This window comes from Nasonia vitripennis, chromosome 3 (assembly GCF_009193385.2).
Source record: "Nasonia vitripennis strain AsymCx chromosome 3, Nvit_psr_1.1, whole genome shotgun sequence".
NCBI classification, from domain to species: domain Eukaryota; kingdom Metazoa; phylum Arthropoda; class Insecta; order Hymenoptera; family Pteromalidae; genus Nasonia; species Nasonia vitripennis.
Genome location: NC_045759.1, coordinates 22,771,360 through 22,787,111, shown reverse-complemented (window position 1 = coordinate 22,787,111; position 15,752 = coordinate 22,771,360). Strand labels below are relative to the sequence as shown.

Sequence of the window (15,752 nt, the reverse complement as noted above, 5' to 3'; positions counted from 1 at the left end):
TTACAAGGTGAACGGGTGAACTGAAAAAATATAGATAGCTTTGTTTCTTATTTATTGAATTCAGACAACATTACAATCTGTTCAAGGTAATCTTTCAATCAGACTCATCCACGACGAAAAAGAACCCATTTCATTATACTCGCCTCAATCACGTCGATCTTACATTCATTGAAACAAAATTTCAGTTAACACGTTACATAGAAATCCTAGTATTCACACACACGCACTTTATGATTCTTTATTTTACCTTTAATGAGATAATCTCGAAACAACTTGCATCAATAATCCTATTAAGAAACAAGGCTATGTTGTACAAAAAGCTTCTATTTTATAATTTAAAGTGAGACAAATCATACGATTCACTGATGCTTATAAAAATAGTAAACAGTCCCTTGGTTTGACACGATCAGGCGCAACGTATTGTGAACTGCATCATGCTCATTTAGACGGTATTTTTTACATAGAACAAAACATTGCAGCACTGAAGAGTAATGCATAAGTACTCTCGAGACTGATCGATCGATTAAATTCAATACGCGATGTTCGCATTAGAAAATTTCATTAATTATCAAATGTCTTAAGGCTTTTCAATTTAAACAGACATTACTTGGGATTTCATTTGTGATAGGTGGTAAGTTTTTAAACAAAAGACAATTCCAAACAATAAAATAGGTTGCCTGAGGTATGCTGTAACTTTTAAATACAAGTCGATAAGTTTTTCCTGCAATTTTAAATTTCTCAAATTTTGCTACTAATTACTTCATGGAAGTGCAATTATGATTCTCTTTCAAATTTGCGGCAATACCCGTGACTGTTTGACAAAACCCCCACAGCGGGTATTGCGAAAATTTGAATATAAATATTTAAGGTTGAGGTGCCGTAATTTAAAGTTTTGCAGAAAAAAATTCGACCCGATTAAAGACAAAAACGCGTTAACATGCGCAAGTGACGCATGCTTGTGTAATAGGCCCTGCCTTTGCGCTTGGAAAATAACTAAAGGTCTTCATCGTCTTCGGGAAGTGCCGTCTCCTGAGCCTCTTTGAGATCCTTTTCGATTTGTTGCTGCCATTGCGGGTCCATTGTGACTTCTGGTGGAAGAAGAGCCGGCATGGCAACAAACTCCAGATTGGGATCACCGATGAGCTTGCGCGCAAGCCAGAGGAAAGGCTTCTCAAAGTTGTAGTTACTCTTGGCACTGATGTCGTAATACTGCAATAATGAAAAAGAAGGCACCTCTATCAGTAAACGTAATGACTAGTGCGCAATGAATGGCTGTTGAGCGCAGACCATTTTTCAGATTAGAGGGACAGATAAATGTCATCAAGTATGTGATTTAAGAAATCTGAATCATCATCAGAGTCAGCTATATATGGTGCAGATAAGTTTGGCGCAACAGCGATAATCACCTGGAGATTCTTCTTCCTGTGGAAGACGATGCTCTTTGCCTTGACTTTCCTGTCCTTGATGTCGACTTTGTTGCCGCAGAGGACGATGGGTATGTTTTCGCAGACCCTGACCAAATCCCTGTGCCAGTTAGGAACATTTTTGTACGTCACCCTAGACGTAACATCGAACATGACGATGGCACACTGGCCCTGAATGTAGTAACCATCACGGAGCCCACCGAATTTCTCCTGACCAGCAGTATCCCAGACGTTGAACCTGATGGGCCCTCGGTTCGTGTGGAAGATGAGCGGATGCACCTCCACTCCCAGAGTGGCTACGTACTTCTTCTCGAACTCGCCCGTCAAGTGTCGCTTGACGAAGGTCGTCTTTCCGGTACCTCCGTCGCCGACCAGCACGCACTTGAAGGTGGGAACGTCGGCCTCTTGTGACATTCTCCCGGTTGTTATCTGCTGCACTCTCTCAACGAATGAACCGCTTCAGACTCTACAAGTAGACAAGTCAGGCCGGTTAGCGTGTATCTGTGCACACAGGTTATGAGCCTAGCAAGCGGATGATTCAAGGGTACACGAGAGAGCAGTCGTGGGAGGAGAGAAGAGCGAGGACACGCCGAAAATGGAAATCGCGAAAGGGACGCCCGCGTAGGTGCACCGCTGATGCAGGAAGAAGGTCCCGAAGCGCGAGCGACGTCTCGGCAACGCCTCCGGAAAAGCGGGGAAATTGATTCAACGGCCTCGCTGACGCACTAGCAGCGGAATCTTCGCTCGGGATTCTCGAAAATTCGCGCGGCCTCGGACTCGATCACGCCTCGGCTGCGTGTAGCGTTCGCTTCTCTAACCGTTTTCGGAACGCGATTCACTCGGGAATAGTCCCCTCGAAGCCCTACCTACCAGCCGGCGATCCGTAGAAGACGTCGTCGGGAGCACGCCGAGAACAGGAAACTTGTCGTCGTCGTCGTAGTCGTAGTCGTCGCTTGGCGGATGTGTGTATGCGCGAGAAGCCGCGTGCCGAAATGCCCGAAAGAGCGCGGGTAGGTATCGTCGAGTCAATGGCGCCCCGAACGGAAAAGTCGGCTGCGCCGCAAGCCGGGCAGAGCGCGTCGGAATGTAGCGCTGAGAGTCGGGAAATTCGAGCGAGGGGGACTCGAGGCTTCGGGAAAGCGGGAAATTCGGGCGGGTTTTACTTGCCGGCTAAGACGAGAATTTCGCGGGAAGCGGCGTGGCACGTGAAAAATGGACCTGAGATACGTTACCGCTCGGCGCACTAACAGCCTCGGGACCACAATGGCGGCCGACGCGGGAGACAGCTCCACCCAGCGGCCCGCTCGGAGAAGCTGCCCTCGAAACCGATGACGATGGGCAGTTCGAGGTTGCGGACTTTTTGAATGTCGAAAGACGCGGAAAATTGCGATGTCCAGGATGGCCGAGCGGGTTTCGCTAAATTTTTCCGAGTTTCACGGGCAAACGAGCCGCGGAGGGAAAATTCGCCGGCGACACCTGGCGGCGAAGGGGCCAGGGCCGTACGATAAGGGGCGGCTGCCGGGGGGCGCAGTCGCTACGGCGGGCAATTCAAACGTCGCTATTGTTGCTTCCGTTTGTTTTTCAGTGGAAACCGGCGGCGCTTTTCTCCGGATTCACGGACGACTCTATACGACGCGATCGTCGATCTAGAAGAGAGACCGTCTGTCGGGAGATGTCGGAAATAAAAGACGATCGCAGAGAACGAGCTGCCTCTTCGGCGGCAAAACAAGCTGGACGAGGTTGAAAATATCCAGTATGCAGGAAACAGAGCGCGTGCGTAAGGCGCGGACGGCGGCGAGACTGCGAATGATATATGTAATATGTTGACGTCATCGGCGCATGCGCCCGTGGCGTAGGGCCGCGAGCGCGAGTACAGCACTGCGGCGAGAAAGAGAGATAGAAGCAGCAGAGTAGAGAGAGAGAGCATAGCAGGAGAGGCGAGTTCGCGAGCCGTATCGATTTTACGATCGTGTCGCTCGCTCTCTGTGAAACGGTGCGGTGGTGGTGTGTGCGTCCGTTTCCTTTAGTTTTTAGTGGCCGTCGCGGTGCTTCGTTCGTCTTGCAGAAGCGACAAGCCCGACGTCGTCGTCGTCGTCGTCGTCGTCGTCGTCGTCGTCGTCGTCGTGTGTTCCTCTCTTTCTCCCTCTCTCTCTCTCTGTCTCGCGCGCGAGAAAAAACGGAGAAAGAGCCGCCGAGAAGCAGCGAAGCAAAGTGTGTGCATAGTGTGCATGCAGGAGTAGAGCTGGCGCACGGTGAATGGGATTAGCCGTCGAGTGCACCGCTGCTGCTCCTCCCCCGTCGTCGTCGTCGTCGTCGACGAGCACCTACGCTGCTGCTGCCGCTGCTGACTGAGCAGAGAGCGAGAGCACCAGGAGATAGCTGCGCGCGAGAACACAGCACAGCGAGCCAGAGAGAGAGAGAGAGAGAGGCGTCGACAGTGCGTAGAGCAGAAGAGCTAACCCAGCCGCCAAGGGTCTACCTCGTCGACACTCGCCATGACCAAGGACAGATTAGCGGCCCTCGTCGCGGTGAGTAGCGCACGCACACGCCTACACGCCTACACACGTACACACACACACACACACACCATCTTTCTCTCGACTCGGCTGTCATCGTCATGTTCGATTCGGTACGCCCGAGAGCGAGACGGTAGCAGCACGCTTGTCTCTACTGACCGAGTTGGCCGCGAGGAGCAGGAGGGGGAGAGCAAAAAAGCGAGCGAGCTGCAGGTCCGCGCGCTGTCAAAATCGCGCGCGCGCTCGCGCGCGACGAAGCCACTGCCGCAGCTTGAGCGGAAAACCGATAACGGCTTGACCGTTTCGAATATCCCGCGACCTTGATTGCAGCCTGCATACTCCAGCTGCTGCAGCGTTTGTTCCCTGCTCGGGCTTACATAACGCGCGCGAGAGAGACTCTCTCGACGCCGGCAGCTAATTTCTCGCCTCCTTTTTTCCCCTTCGGCGGCGGCGCCGCCGTCACGAGGTCATACGAGAGAGCTCCGCGCGCGCTCTCGCGATTGATGTTTTGAAAGCGCGTCTTCTGCTAGCTGCCGCCCTTCTCGGTGCAGCTGTACCCGGAGCATCGCGCGGGGTAGACTCATCCCATTTTTCCTCTCCATCGTCGAAGCTGTAGCAACAGCTGCAGCTTTCCGAGATCGAACCCCCCAGCCAAGTCCCTCTCTTCCTCGCTTATCCCCTATGCAAAGCGTCATCGATCGCCGGGTGCATAGACGGAGAGGAAAGTCCGCAGAGTAGCATTCGATTAGCGGCAGCGGCGGTGTGCAGGCGGCCAGTAGCAGCAGAGGAGCAGCGGGGAGGGAAAATTGGAAATTCACGAGGCGGCGCTGCTATCAGTCGCCGCTGCCGGTTGTCTTTCGCCCGCACGGATGGGATGACAGGTGTTTGCGCGCGCGACGTCATGCCTCCTCGGCTCTTTCGCCTTGTTTATATGTACAGGTATACACGTATACAGGCGATGTCGTCTACGAGTGGATCGCCTTGGAGAAAGAGAGTGAGAGAGCGGGTTTTATTTTTAACGCTGATGCTGTCGCGCTGATGAGTCTGTTTCTCGCTTCGTATTTGCATAAGCTCCATTTCGCTCCAAGTATCTGAAAAAAGGGGGAAAGCCTGTGTGCATATACATCGACACTCGGCGTCTCCACTCAATCCGGTGTAATTAAAACCCGAGCTCTAATACACAGCCTCTCTCTCTCTCTCTCGAGGAGAAAAAGTGTCTACAGAGTCACAGCGAGAGATTAGCGCGCAAAGCTCCTTACACTTTGTGAACGCGTCATAAGAATGTCGATCGATCGCCGTCTGGGGATTCTCGAAGATACACGCACAAGCGGTCTAAAACAGAAATATACTTATTGAGAAAAAGAGAAAGAGAGAGAGAGAAGGTCGCGTCGGGTCGCTAGCCCGCGTCTCTCTATACCCATACACCATATCACCGGGCGATTACATACGCGGCCAAGGACGAGGCCGTGTCGGCTGCAGTTTCGCTTATTCTTCTTTTCTACGCCGAAAATCCGAGAGTCAAAAAAAAAAAAAGTAGAACTACTCCCCGGTCAATGGTATAAGACGCCACGGGTGTGGCGAACGCGCGCATAATTCGCACACGTGACGTACACGCCGGCTCTGTATAATCGCCGCAGCTGGTTTACGTTGTATACGCGGGGCACACGTAGTCGGGCAGGAATTTCTTTTCGCGATGCAACAGACGCGCGCGCGAAGGAGTTTCGTTTATTAATCACGTGCGTATGCGGAAAAAAAGCAACGCAACGACGCTATCTCGGTTATCAGCGCGCGCATATGGCAATTACGTTATCCGCTGAATTTCCCTCCCTGAGACTCTCATCCTAGTTTCGTTCCAGAGAGTAGTGTCTTAGTAACGTGTGGGAAAAGCTGTATTAGTCGTGGCGCACATTCAACTCGCGCGTATACGATCCGTCATGGCGAGGGAAACGCCTTGTTTAACGACGAGCCGCTGGAGTGAGTCATTCTTTCTCTCTCGGATCGTCTCTCGCATTTATTTCGATTCTCTCCGAGATTTTTGAATAATCGCCGCCGATACTCTCCATGATGATTCCGCTTTATTTCCTATACGCTCTCTTCCGGCCCTCGTTTATTGGCATCGACGTCTGCTTACCGATTCTTCGTTTGCGCCGAGCGGACAATAGGACGTGGTGAATGGAAAAATGAGAGACACTTTGCTTTATACGCGATACACGCGAGGTTCATTGATAAACGCATGTGTGTGTGTGTGTGAGTAGACGCGGTCACACATGCGAGTAATAATACGCGTTGTACTGTATCTGACGAGTATGTCGTGCGATGTATATGTGATATGGCTGAAATTTTCACTCTGAATTTACGTATATTGAAAGACACATGTGGTACGTATAAATGCAAACATCAGAGCCCGTAGCCGGTGATTCAGTTCTACACAATGCTCAGTATACTCGTCATGTTTATTTTCAAGCCGGATGCTTATTATTCTCCCACGCGGTTTTTTATTTTTCCCGGCGACATAGCCAAGTGCAATGAATCATCCGACAATAAAATCGATAACGAGCGCTGTGTATTATCATCGATAATAAAGCGAGAAACATTCCCGGCTCGTAATGAAAAAAAAAAAAAAAAAAAAAAAAAAAACAACAACAACGTTGCGGTATCTGCACAGCTGTCACGTGTGTGGAGTCGACGAGATTTTGCCGAATTACACATCTCGCGGTTAATCGATAAAGCACGCGTTGCTCGTTATCCTCGTTTGATTGCCGCATCGAAGGAAGGCTGTATTTACCGAGCGTGTATGTTATCGGTAGAAAAGGAAGGTTTTTTTCTCTCTTCATACACATAGCTGCGGGCTGCTGCTGAGGTTGTACGCTCGAATCGATTTTTACATATGCCGAGCTCGTACTCCGGACTAATTTTTCGTCGCCTTGGCTCGCGCATATTCACGTAGAATGTGAAATCAGTTCGCCGCAAATCAGACACGGAGTTTCGCACGGCCCTCGAGGCTCGCTCGGGATCGCAGCGGTGCTAATCATTTGCAAGGCGTCTCACGTAACGCGCGCACAAACATAACCTCGCGCATTGTCGCTGTGTCCACACGGATACACTGCGAGATGCATGTGCACTGTATAGCTCTGTATAGGAGAGAAAAGTACAAGAGCTCTTTTGATGTCGCGTCGCTGCGACGACGGCCGGGGCTCATCTTCAGAGGCTGAAAAGGGCCCAATTAGAGATCTTCTCGCGTCTCGTCGCGCTTCCGTTTTGCCCTATACACACGACAATGCAGCTCGTTCCAATTTTTTTCCTCTCTCTCGATCTCTCTCGTATACACACACGCCCCCGAAAGTCGGACACGCGACGACGACGAGGACATGCACAGCTCAACAGCGAATTCGCGCGCGCACACGAACGAGCCAATGAACTACACACGTAGCGATAATGAGATGCGCGTGTGTGAGAGCTGCACCGATATACGACTTCCTCTCACGCGCTCGGAGCGTAATTCCGCGTAATCGCGTTATATCGTCCACGCGATCTTGACCCGATAAAACGCTTAGACAGCGCTTAGACAGCGCTTAGACTCCCCCTTTTCTCTTCGGGCAAGTGCATAGTGTATGGGTAGACGCGCAGGATTGCTTTGTAATCGAGTTGAGATAGGGAAGTAGGTTGATTTTTTGATTATTTAATGCTGAATATCGGCGATGTGGAATACAGCGGCAATTGATCCGTCGACGTCGCTGATGCGGCTGCAATTGATGATACATCATAGGCTCCAATAACCAGTTCTATAGAACTAGCGTGTAACTTTCGCTAAGGCGAAAAAATACAAGCTTTCCGATCGTCGAATTACCACAATGGGCTTCGCGATCCCCGTTTCATCTCTCGATGTGTATTTTCTGATTAAAAAATCGAGCTCACGCGAATTAATCCGGCGTACCTATATCGGAAATCCGACTATTCGTACACATCGGAAAAATGTTTATTTCCAAAAAAGAAGAGCTGGCGATGTATCTTCGAACGCGTGAAAGCAGCGTGAAAGATCCTTTTAATGAATAACAAGCCCCGCAATCATTAAAATGCCTCGTCGGCGCCGCTTTAAATGTAGGTTAACGAGCGTATTACTTCGTCCCCCGCGAGTAGACGCGAAAAAAAAGTCCCGAGAAGAAATCAATTACAAGATGATGTAGTGTATGTGCGGAGCGGCGAAAAATGAAAGCCGAGAGAGAATTCGAGTGTGTATACACGTTGCAACGGCAGCATCAGCATCGTATTATTGCAAGCGTCGCTCCTAAACGAGAGAGAGAGAGAGAGCACTTAAGCAATTAATGGGTCAGGGCGCATACAATATATCTCTCCCTCTGGCCTCCCGGTGTGTATAGTCTCTCGTTGCACTGCCGCTTCTTCTTCTTTCTCTCTCGTAGAGATATTGAATGCAGATCCAATTAGACTCTGCTGCTCAATCCTCGACGTGTACTGCCTTCTTTCATGTGCGCGCGTCTGCAAAAATGTTTTAATACGGCCCTTTTACACGACATTTTACACGCATTTATTTTTCTGGAATTAATTATACTAATGATGACTTTTGCACTTTCAGGCCCAGTCAGACGATGACGACGTGGCGGACGAGGTGTCCGTCAATATGGGCGGGGCGGACGATTTCATGACAGAGTTCTTCGCGGAGGTACGTATATACACACTTATATATATATGCAATCTCGAAGATATATATGTATAAGGAGCGCGCGAAGTTTGAAAAATCAATGCGGTAACAGCAGCGGCGTCGAAAGTTCGCGCGCGCGTTATTTTTAACGACTCGTGTCCATATTTATACAAAGCCATTTGTCTCCCGTCTGAAAGTTCGCCGGAACGAAAACAGCCAAGCTCAACTGCGGCGGCGGCGTCTATAACGAATGAAAAATTGATGATCGCGTCTCTAGTTTTAATTTCCCTTCACAGTACTCGCTGTCGCGCCAACGTTGCGATGATGCGCGGAGTTCATCATTTCGGTCGCGGTGATAATGGAATGTGGGTTTTAAATCGTTTCCCGCGCCCGAGCAAAGATCGAAGCTCTTTGTGACTTCAAAAAAAAAAAAACAAAAAAAACGCAGGGGACACAGCGCTGCAGACGCGTGTGCACAATAAAGCACATGTATATAGGTGTATATAAGAAAGGAGGAGGTAATGTCGCCGAGGGATAGGAAAAATCGACTACTTCTCGAAAATATAGCCCGAGGTTCGATAAAAATGGAAATGCGCAAGAGGGCGGGGTAATGGAATTTTGCTCGGCTTTTACAAATAGTTCGAAAGCGCTGATATAAAACGCTGTAACGCTGGGGGTATAGAGGTGGGGATGAATGAAATGATAGGATTTTATTGCGTTTGCGTTGTTTATTTTTATCATTTCGTTTATATACAAAGCATTCGTTCGTTTCCTTACAATGTAATAATCCGCTACAATTATCCACTCCAACGCTCGCGCTTATACGTATATACACACATTGCTCTCAAGTGCGATGATAAATCAGCGTCGTCGGAGCGTAAGAGATTATAAGATGCAATTACATAGCGCCGCTGATTCCAAGCTCCGCGTGGGAGAGAGTAAGAGCGAGCCTTTTGACGTCGTCGCCGACGCTTAAAGGACTCTGATTAGCGCGCTATTGAGGAAATTGAGCTTGCGGTCTCTCGTCTCTCTCTCTCTCTCTCTCTCTCTCTCTCTCTCTCTCTCTCGCCTTTGAAGCGATTTTCTGATCGACGCGCGGCGCAATTTGTTCTAAACTCCCCTGCAGTATTTATGCGGGCTTTTACTTGTAATATCCGCATGCACACACACACACACACACAGAGACTTCGATAACAATGTCGTATCGTGCGCGGAGGGGATAATTGTACGCGTTTCTCGAATTGTCCGGCGAGCGGCTAATGATTTCTGCGAGCGTAATTAGCTGGACCGGCGCCAGTCGCGCTGATTTACGCACCGTATGCAGGAGATTCCGACGTGCGGACAGAGAGAGAGAGAGAGAGAGAGAGAGAGAGAGAGAATAATGGCTAATGACGAGCTTTTTGTGCGCCGCGCATCCGCTTCAATTAGCTCGAGTTATTATTCTCTCTCTCTTTCTCTCTCTCTTTTTTCACGTGTGTGCGCCATTTGCGTAAATTCCGACGGCGAGAGTCACGCCTTGTTAACGCAACATGCGATATTCGGTCGAGTATTCGGTCAAACTTGGAAAGAAGGTATATAGAGGAATTTGAAAGAAGCCAAGTTCACGATAAACTCGAAGATCAATCTCGCCGCTACTGTTGCACGTTGCGGCTGAAACGTGACGTTTACTCTCTCGCCTACGGAACGTCGAAGCATCAGCGATCCTCGTAGGCGTATATCCTCCCCCGTTGTTTGCATAGGCTCTGATCTAACTCTCTCTCCCTCTCCTACGCGTCTGGACTAATCGAAGCCTCCACCCACGCAGAGCAGCGATGCTCTTCTTTTTTCGCCGCACCGACGACGAGTTTTATATACATACAGCGCTCAACGTGCAGCGCCACGACGACGGGAAAGTGATAACGGCTCCGATCGCGTAATGACTCGAGGCCCATTCAGCCAGCGCGAGATGCGAAGAGAGAGAGAGAGAGAGAAAAGACTCATTAGAGAATGATCGGGGTTAACGAGAGCGACCCGAATTCCCATCCAGCGCGGCACAATGGTCTTAGAGACACTGCACGTGATATGCGCGCCCCCGCGGAAATTCGTTTCGCGTATAGTTATACGTATATTTACATACCGCGTCCAAGATACGAATCTCACTTCCGTCAAAGAGAGAACCGGTCAGGCAGTGTAATTACGCGCGACAATCCAGAGAGCCGAGAGATAGTTTGCGGTCGCGGAGCCGCAGCTCTGGCAAGCTGCCACCTCGTTATACAGTGTGCGCACTTACACGTCCCTTTCTGCGCTACTGGGCGTAAAACACCTGCAGCCCATACAGGCGATTGAATTACGCCCGATGCAGCTCTGCGTTACTTTCGGTGCAGGATGTCCTGGATCTCCTGGAAGGTTTTACCCTTGGTCTCCGGCAGGAGGAACAGGGCCGTGGGCACGGCCAGAGCGGAGAAGCCCGCGTGGATCCAGAAGACGTAGGCCTCGCCGATGCCGTCGACCATCGGCTGGTAAGCCTTGGCCGCGACGAAGCCGAAGAAGGCCGAGGTGAAGCTGGAGATGCTGGCCGCGGCGCTCTTCACGCTCGACGGGAAGATCTCGCTGAGCACCGTGCTGGGCACCGTCATGAAGCCAATGGTGAAGGTGAAGGTGAACAGGAGGATCGACGCGATCGGCAGCCACTGGAGCTTCCCCGGGTCCACGTCGGTGCTCAGCAGATAGAAGTGGGTGCCCAGACCGATCATGGCCGTGGTGGTGCCGATGCTCGAGACCATCAGCAGGAATCTCCTGCCCAGCTTGTCGATCAACTGGATGGCCAGGGTCGTGGACACGACCGAGACGACGTTGGCGTAGATGACGAACTCCTGGGGGTTCACCAGGAAGGACTTGCCCTTCGTCAGGATGATCTCCATGTAGAAGAGGATGTTGAACAGGCCGCACATCTGCGGGAAGATGAAGAGGATTATGACGAGGATCATGGCTTTCCTGATCGGCGCCGACTTGAACTCTCGGAGGTTGTCCGCCACGGTCTTGCCCGCGTTGGCCTCCACGAATCCCTGCACCGCGTCCAGCTCCTTGTCCAGCTCCTGCTCGCCTCGGTACCAGGCGATGGACTTGCGCGCACCGGTCACGTCCTTCCTCTTCACCAGGTAGTAAGCCGAGTCCGGTAGCCACATGAACAGGATTATCCCCACCAGACACTGGGCCAGATAGGCGCTGGAGACGCTCATCGGCAGATAGGACTCGCAGATGGTACCGATCACGGTTCCCAGCGGTGCTCCTATCATCGCCATGGAAATCAGGGTTCCGCGGATGGTCGGCGAGGAGACTTCGCCCAGGAACAGAGAGAAACAGCCGTAGGCCATGCCGAAACTGATACCGCCCAGGAAGCGAGCCGCGTAGAACCACTCCACCGAATTGCCGACCATCATGAAGACCCAGGAGACGCTGACGGGGGAGAAGACGAAGATGATGGTCTTCTTACTGCCGACGTACTCGATGAGGACCGGGACGAGCAAAGCGCCCACGAATCTGCCGAGATTCAGACACGAGGCCACCCAGGAAGCCTCGTTCAGCGTCAGCGGAAGGGTCGAGTTCTCGGACGTCAGTCGGGCTATGTTGGGCGACGTCCAGCCGGCCATTATGCCAGTCTGCAGCATCAGCAGCAACACTGGAAAACGTAATTAATACACCTGCCTCAAAGGATCACATCCACGCAACCACCAAGTATAATACGTACCTCCAGCCGTCGCGATCCATTGCGTGTAGGATCTCTGGCTCGTCGCCGACTTGACCGTCTGGCTGACCGAGTAGACCATGATTCTCTCGAAGCGGCGACTATCGAACGACTATCCTCGCGCTCTGCGTTTCCTACTCCATCGGGCTAGATCGGCATAGATCAAATTATCAATAAGATAAGAGGCACAATGTACGCGTGCAGAATCAAAAATGCCTTGCGTCTGTCGAAGATCAAACACACCTTCGAATGCTAAGCCATCTGCTCATATACTCACTCTCGCGTCTCTCGTTCTCTCCTAGAGCAAATATTGCTCTATATACGGCTGCTGCTCTTTGCACATAACAAATGACGAAGCTAAAATTATAAACAACTTCTGTCGCGCATCTCCCGATCATCGCTCTTTACACGTTACGCCTCGCTGGCTGATTTTCCGCCAGCTATACTAATTTGCGAGCTAGATAGAGAGATCGATAGCGCACAAACGCGTATCGCGCATATTTGCTCTCGGCTGCCGTCGCGCTAGCTCTCCATACGAACTCGCGGTGGGGATATAACCACTACACGAATTAATTATCGAAGTACACACTCGTTTGACGCTCGACGAGAGTTTATTAGCTCGCTTGATTGCGTCAACGCTGACGCTTTAAGCCCTCGACCAACAGTACATAGCGAGGGTTAACTCTTCTCTCTTTCTTTTCCGCGGCGATGCACCGAAAATTATTCGAGCCGAAATACCTACGAGACAGACGCAGCAAGTTTCTTGCGGCGTCAGGTCTCTCTCGCACGTAAATTCTACACACGGATCGACTGAGAGAGAAGCTATGAAATCCTTTCCCATTTCTGCGGCTTCTCTCGAATCGTAGTGACGGCGCACTTTACGAGCGGCTCTCGGCGCCTGGCGCGGCGATTTCAAATGCGCATAAAACTCGATCAATCCAGAGCCGTCGTATATACGTGTGTGTGTGTGTGTGCATGGGTGTGCGTGGGTGTGCGTTATCATCGCAGATGCCGCAGAGCGAAAATCCTACTCTTCGCGATCGTTAATTAGAAGCATCGGCGTACGTCGTGCGGCTGTAAATATTGAACGATCGCGACTAGCTTCCTCTTCGCCGTCGTTCGCGGCCACGTAAACAACTGTCTGTATTTCCTCGGATTCGAGAGTTTCCAAACTCAACTGCCGCGGTTTACGCGCCGAACATACACGGCTGTCTCTTTCTTTGCGACGCGTGATTTGTACTGCTCTATACTGATATTATGTGCTATGCAGTTTTATCGAAGCGTCGGTTTAATCAGCATAACTCGAGCGGAAGGAAAAGTTGAAAACATCGCTCGCGCGCAGCTAAAGTTTGCTCCCGACGGGTATTTTAATATCTTCCCCTCGCTCAACTCATCCCCCGCAAACTTTAATTCTCCGTTTATTAAGCGGCCGTTTTCGAGCGCGTTTCTTTTTACGTGCCGCTCTGTATATATACTATAGCTGCACTGCGAACGCCAGAGCGAGTTTTCAGTCTATATATACATACAGGTATATAAAGCAGCGCGAAGAAGTACGACAGTCAATTAACTTTTTTTTTCTCTCCTCTTTCCCAGAAATAGCTCTGCGAAAATCGCACACGACGTCGACATTTCGATTTCGCCGCTTGTCAAAAGCGTCGCCCGTCCCACAACTCTCACACACGCGCGCGCGCGCGTGATCGTTCCACGTGTATAAACGCGAATATAGCTGAAATTTCTTAAAGTTCGCAGTTCTCCGCAATGGTAGTGCTGTCGTCGATATATAATTGTCGGCCATTACGAATAGGGTAGAGCGAATCGATCGAGGAAGAATGAGCTCTCCTCCCCCGCACTGCACAGCCAACGCGTCGTGTTTCTGCATATCGCGGCCCCCCGATCTTCCGATTCTCGAACGAGTTTAATTTCGGCCGAGTAGAGAGAGCTCCGCGAGTCGTGAATCGTCTTTACGTCGACTATAAATTCGACCTCTTCCGGAATTTAACGTCTCTTTAGCCTCGCTGCGCAGGGGACTACTGTCTTTTCGGGGCCCGAGAGGGCGTATAACGCTAGTCGCTGCTGAATTTTATGCATTATACGCTGATGATGGCGGGAAATTGGAATATCCCGGATTTGTACGATAAACGTGTCGCGGCGATAAAGCTTCTAAAATATTCGGAGGTAATAGCTGAAAATCCCGGCAGTGGGGCAGGCTTTTGCCCCTCGTTATGCGCTGCGCGTATACGCCCGTGTGTAATTAACGGAATCGAGGGCGAAAGTTTCGTTCGAACTGCTATGCGCTCGTTGCAGTTTCGCCTAATGTATTGTGCAATGTAGGTATACAAGAAAAAGGAAAACTTTAATATTTCTTTCTTGCAGGTGGAGGAGATACGAGAGATGATAGACAAGATCCAGACGAACGTCGAGGAGGTGAAGAAAAAGCACAGCGCCATCCTGTCCGCGCCCCAGACCGATGAGAGTGAGTTTTTCTTATATTCTGCACATATATGATATACTCCCCTCTTTCACTACATATACGCACGCATCTCGCGCGGGCGACTTTATTGCCAATTAGCGCGATATAGCCGCCGACGTAAAGAAAGGCGATACCCCCGACGCTTTTATATATAAGCACTCGGCGGCCGGTCCGTTTATTAAGCACTTGAGCTGATTATTTCGAACGGCGTAATGATTTTCAGAGCCGAGAGCCTACCGGCCGGTTTATGGGTCGAGAGATTGTTTTCTTCTTGTATGCGACACCTTATACGCCCTGCGGAGGAGAAAGATAAAGAGTGGCGGGTTTTTTGAAAAAAAGAAAAATAAAGAGTTCAGGCTCCGTGGCAGAGGCGAGAAAGGGCTAGGGGAAACAGCCACGGCGTTGAAAGGTTACACACAGGGCGAGCACATCTGAAAGAGGGGAGCAGTTTTGTCCTTGTTCTCGTTGTGCGCCATTGTGCAGAGATAGAGAGAGAGAGAGAGAGAGAGAGAGCGACGGAGCCGGCCCGGGAGCTTGAGTTATCTCTTATATATATATACTGTATACAGGCCGCTGGCCGACTCTTTGCTCAGCCCCAATTTCCCGTCGTCGTCGGACCCTCGGCTCTGTATAGAAAGCTTTCAATCGGTCCGAATTCGTTCCTTATCTGTCCGCAGAGGTATTCTCGAAGAATATCTATTTTGCTTAAACAAACTCCCCGCGAACTGAAGAGAGATAAGTACAAGGTATATAATAACGGCGCAATTTCATCTCGTGATTTACGGCGGACTTTCCTTCAGTGTCTGCGGCTATTAAGACGCATAGAGTCCGGTAATTTAAGTAAGAATTTTCAATTTCGCGAGTAGAGTGCGAGAGAGAGAGAGAGAGAATTTTTTCTCTTCCAAGCCATCGTCTCCATTCTTCTGTCCTATCCCGGCTCTCTGCCGCTTGAAATTCAGTC

The 15,752-nt window shown here is 50.4% G+C and overlaps 3 protein-coding genes across 13 annotated transcripts in view; 1 reads left to right on the top strand and 2 right to left on the bottom strand.

Moving 5' to 3' along the window:
* Window positions 1-35: 35 nt before the first annotated feature.
* Window positions 36-3,055, bottom strand: LOC100114116 (GTP-binding nuclear protein Ran). 6 transcript variants are annotated; one of them, XM_003425636.5, is made up of 3 exons: window positions 2,657-3,055; window positions 1,407-1,890; window positions 36-1,209 (listed from the first exon to the last, which is right to left on the bottom strand). In XM_003425636.5, exons 2-3 carry the CDS (start codon window positions 1,836-1,838, stop codon window positions 994-996), a joined length of 648 nt encoding a protein of 215 aa, XP_003425684.1. In that variant the 5' UTR covers window positions 1,839-1,890; window positions 2,657-3,055; the 3' UTR covers window positions 36-993. The 6 variants fall into 6 exon arrangements, with proteins under 6 accessions (XP_003425684.1, XP_008203575.1, XP_008203574.1 ...); XM_008205353.4 differs by having other exon boundaries at window positions 2,643-2,785; XM_008205352.3 differs by having other exon boundaries at window positions 2,592-2,715.
* A 251-nt stretch (window positions 3,056-3,306) lies between these two features.
* LOC100121257 (syntaxin-1A) overlaps window positions 3,307-15,752 on the top strand; it is a 47,345-nt gene continuing 34,899 nt past the window's right edge. For 2 of the 6 annotated variants that reach the window (XR_004344753.1, XM_016983703.3), the window contains exons 1-3: window positions 3,307-3,952; window positions 8,532-8,618; window positions 14,695-14,794. Coding sequence is in view for 2 of the 6 variants with exons in the window: in XM_016983703.3 (XP_016839192.1) it covers window positions 3,920-3,952; window positions 8,532-8,618; window positions 14,695-14,794 (220 nt within the window). In the remaining 4 variants the exon portion in view is untranslated. The remainder of the gene's footprint in view (window positions 3,953-8,531; window positions 8,619-14,694; window positions 14,795-15,752) is intronic. The other 4 variants (XM_008205347.4, XR_004344751.1, XR_004344750.1 and 1 more) reach the window with 4 other exon arrangements.
* On the bottom strand, window positions 9,306-12,770 carry LOC107980872 (facilitated trehalose transporter Tret1-like). Its single transcript, XM_031927374.1, has 2 exons — window positions 12,325-12,770; window positions 9,306-12,255 (listed from the first exon to the last, which is right to left on the bottom strand). The coding sequence occupies exons 1-2, from the start codon at window positions 12,401-12,403 to the stop codon at window positions 10,946-10,948; spliced, it is 1,389 nt and encodes a 462-aa protein (XP_031783234.1). The 5' UTR covers window positions 12,404-12,770; the 3' UTR covers window positions 9,306-10,945.

Bases quoted from the DNA above. Each gene is read 5' to 3' on its own strand.
- LOC100114116 (XM_003425636.5), bottom strand. From the start codon at position 1,838: ATGTCACAAGAGGCCGACGTTCCCACCTTCAAGTGCGTGCTGGTCGGC. The intron at 1,210-1,406 runs GTGATTATCGCT...TCATTATTGCAG, and splicing joins ACAGGAAGAAGAATCTCCAG to TATTACGACATCAGTGCCAA.
- LOC107980872 (XM_031927374.1), bottom strand. From the start codon at position 12,403: ATGGTCTACTCGGTCAGCCAGACGGTCAAGTCGGCGACGAGCCAGAGA. The intron at 12,256-12,324 runs GTACGTATTATA...TACGTTTTCCAG, and splicing joins ATGGATCGCGACGGCTGGAG to TGTTGCTGCTGATGCTGCAG.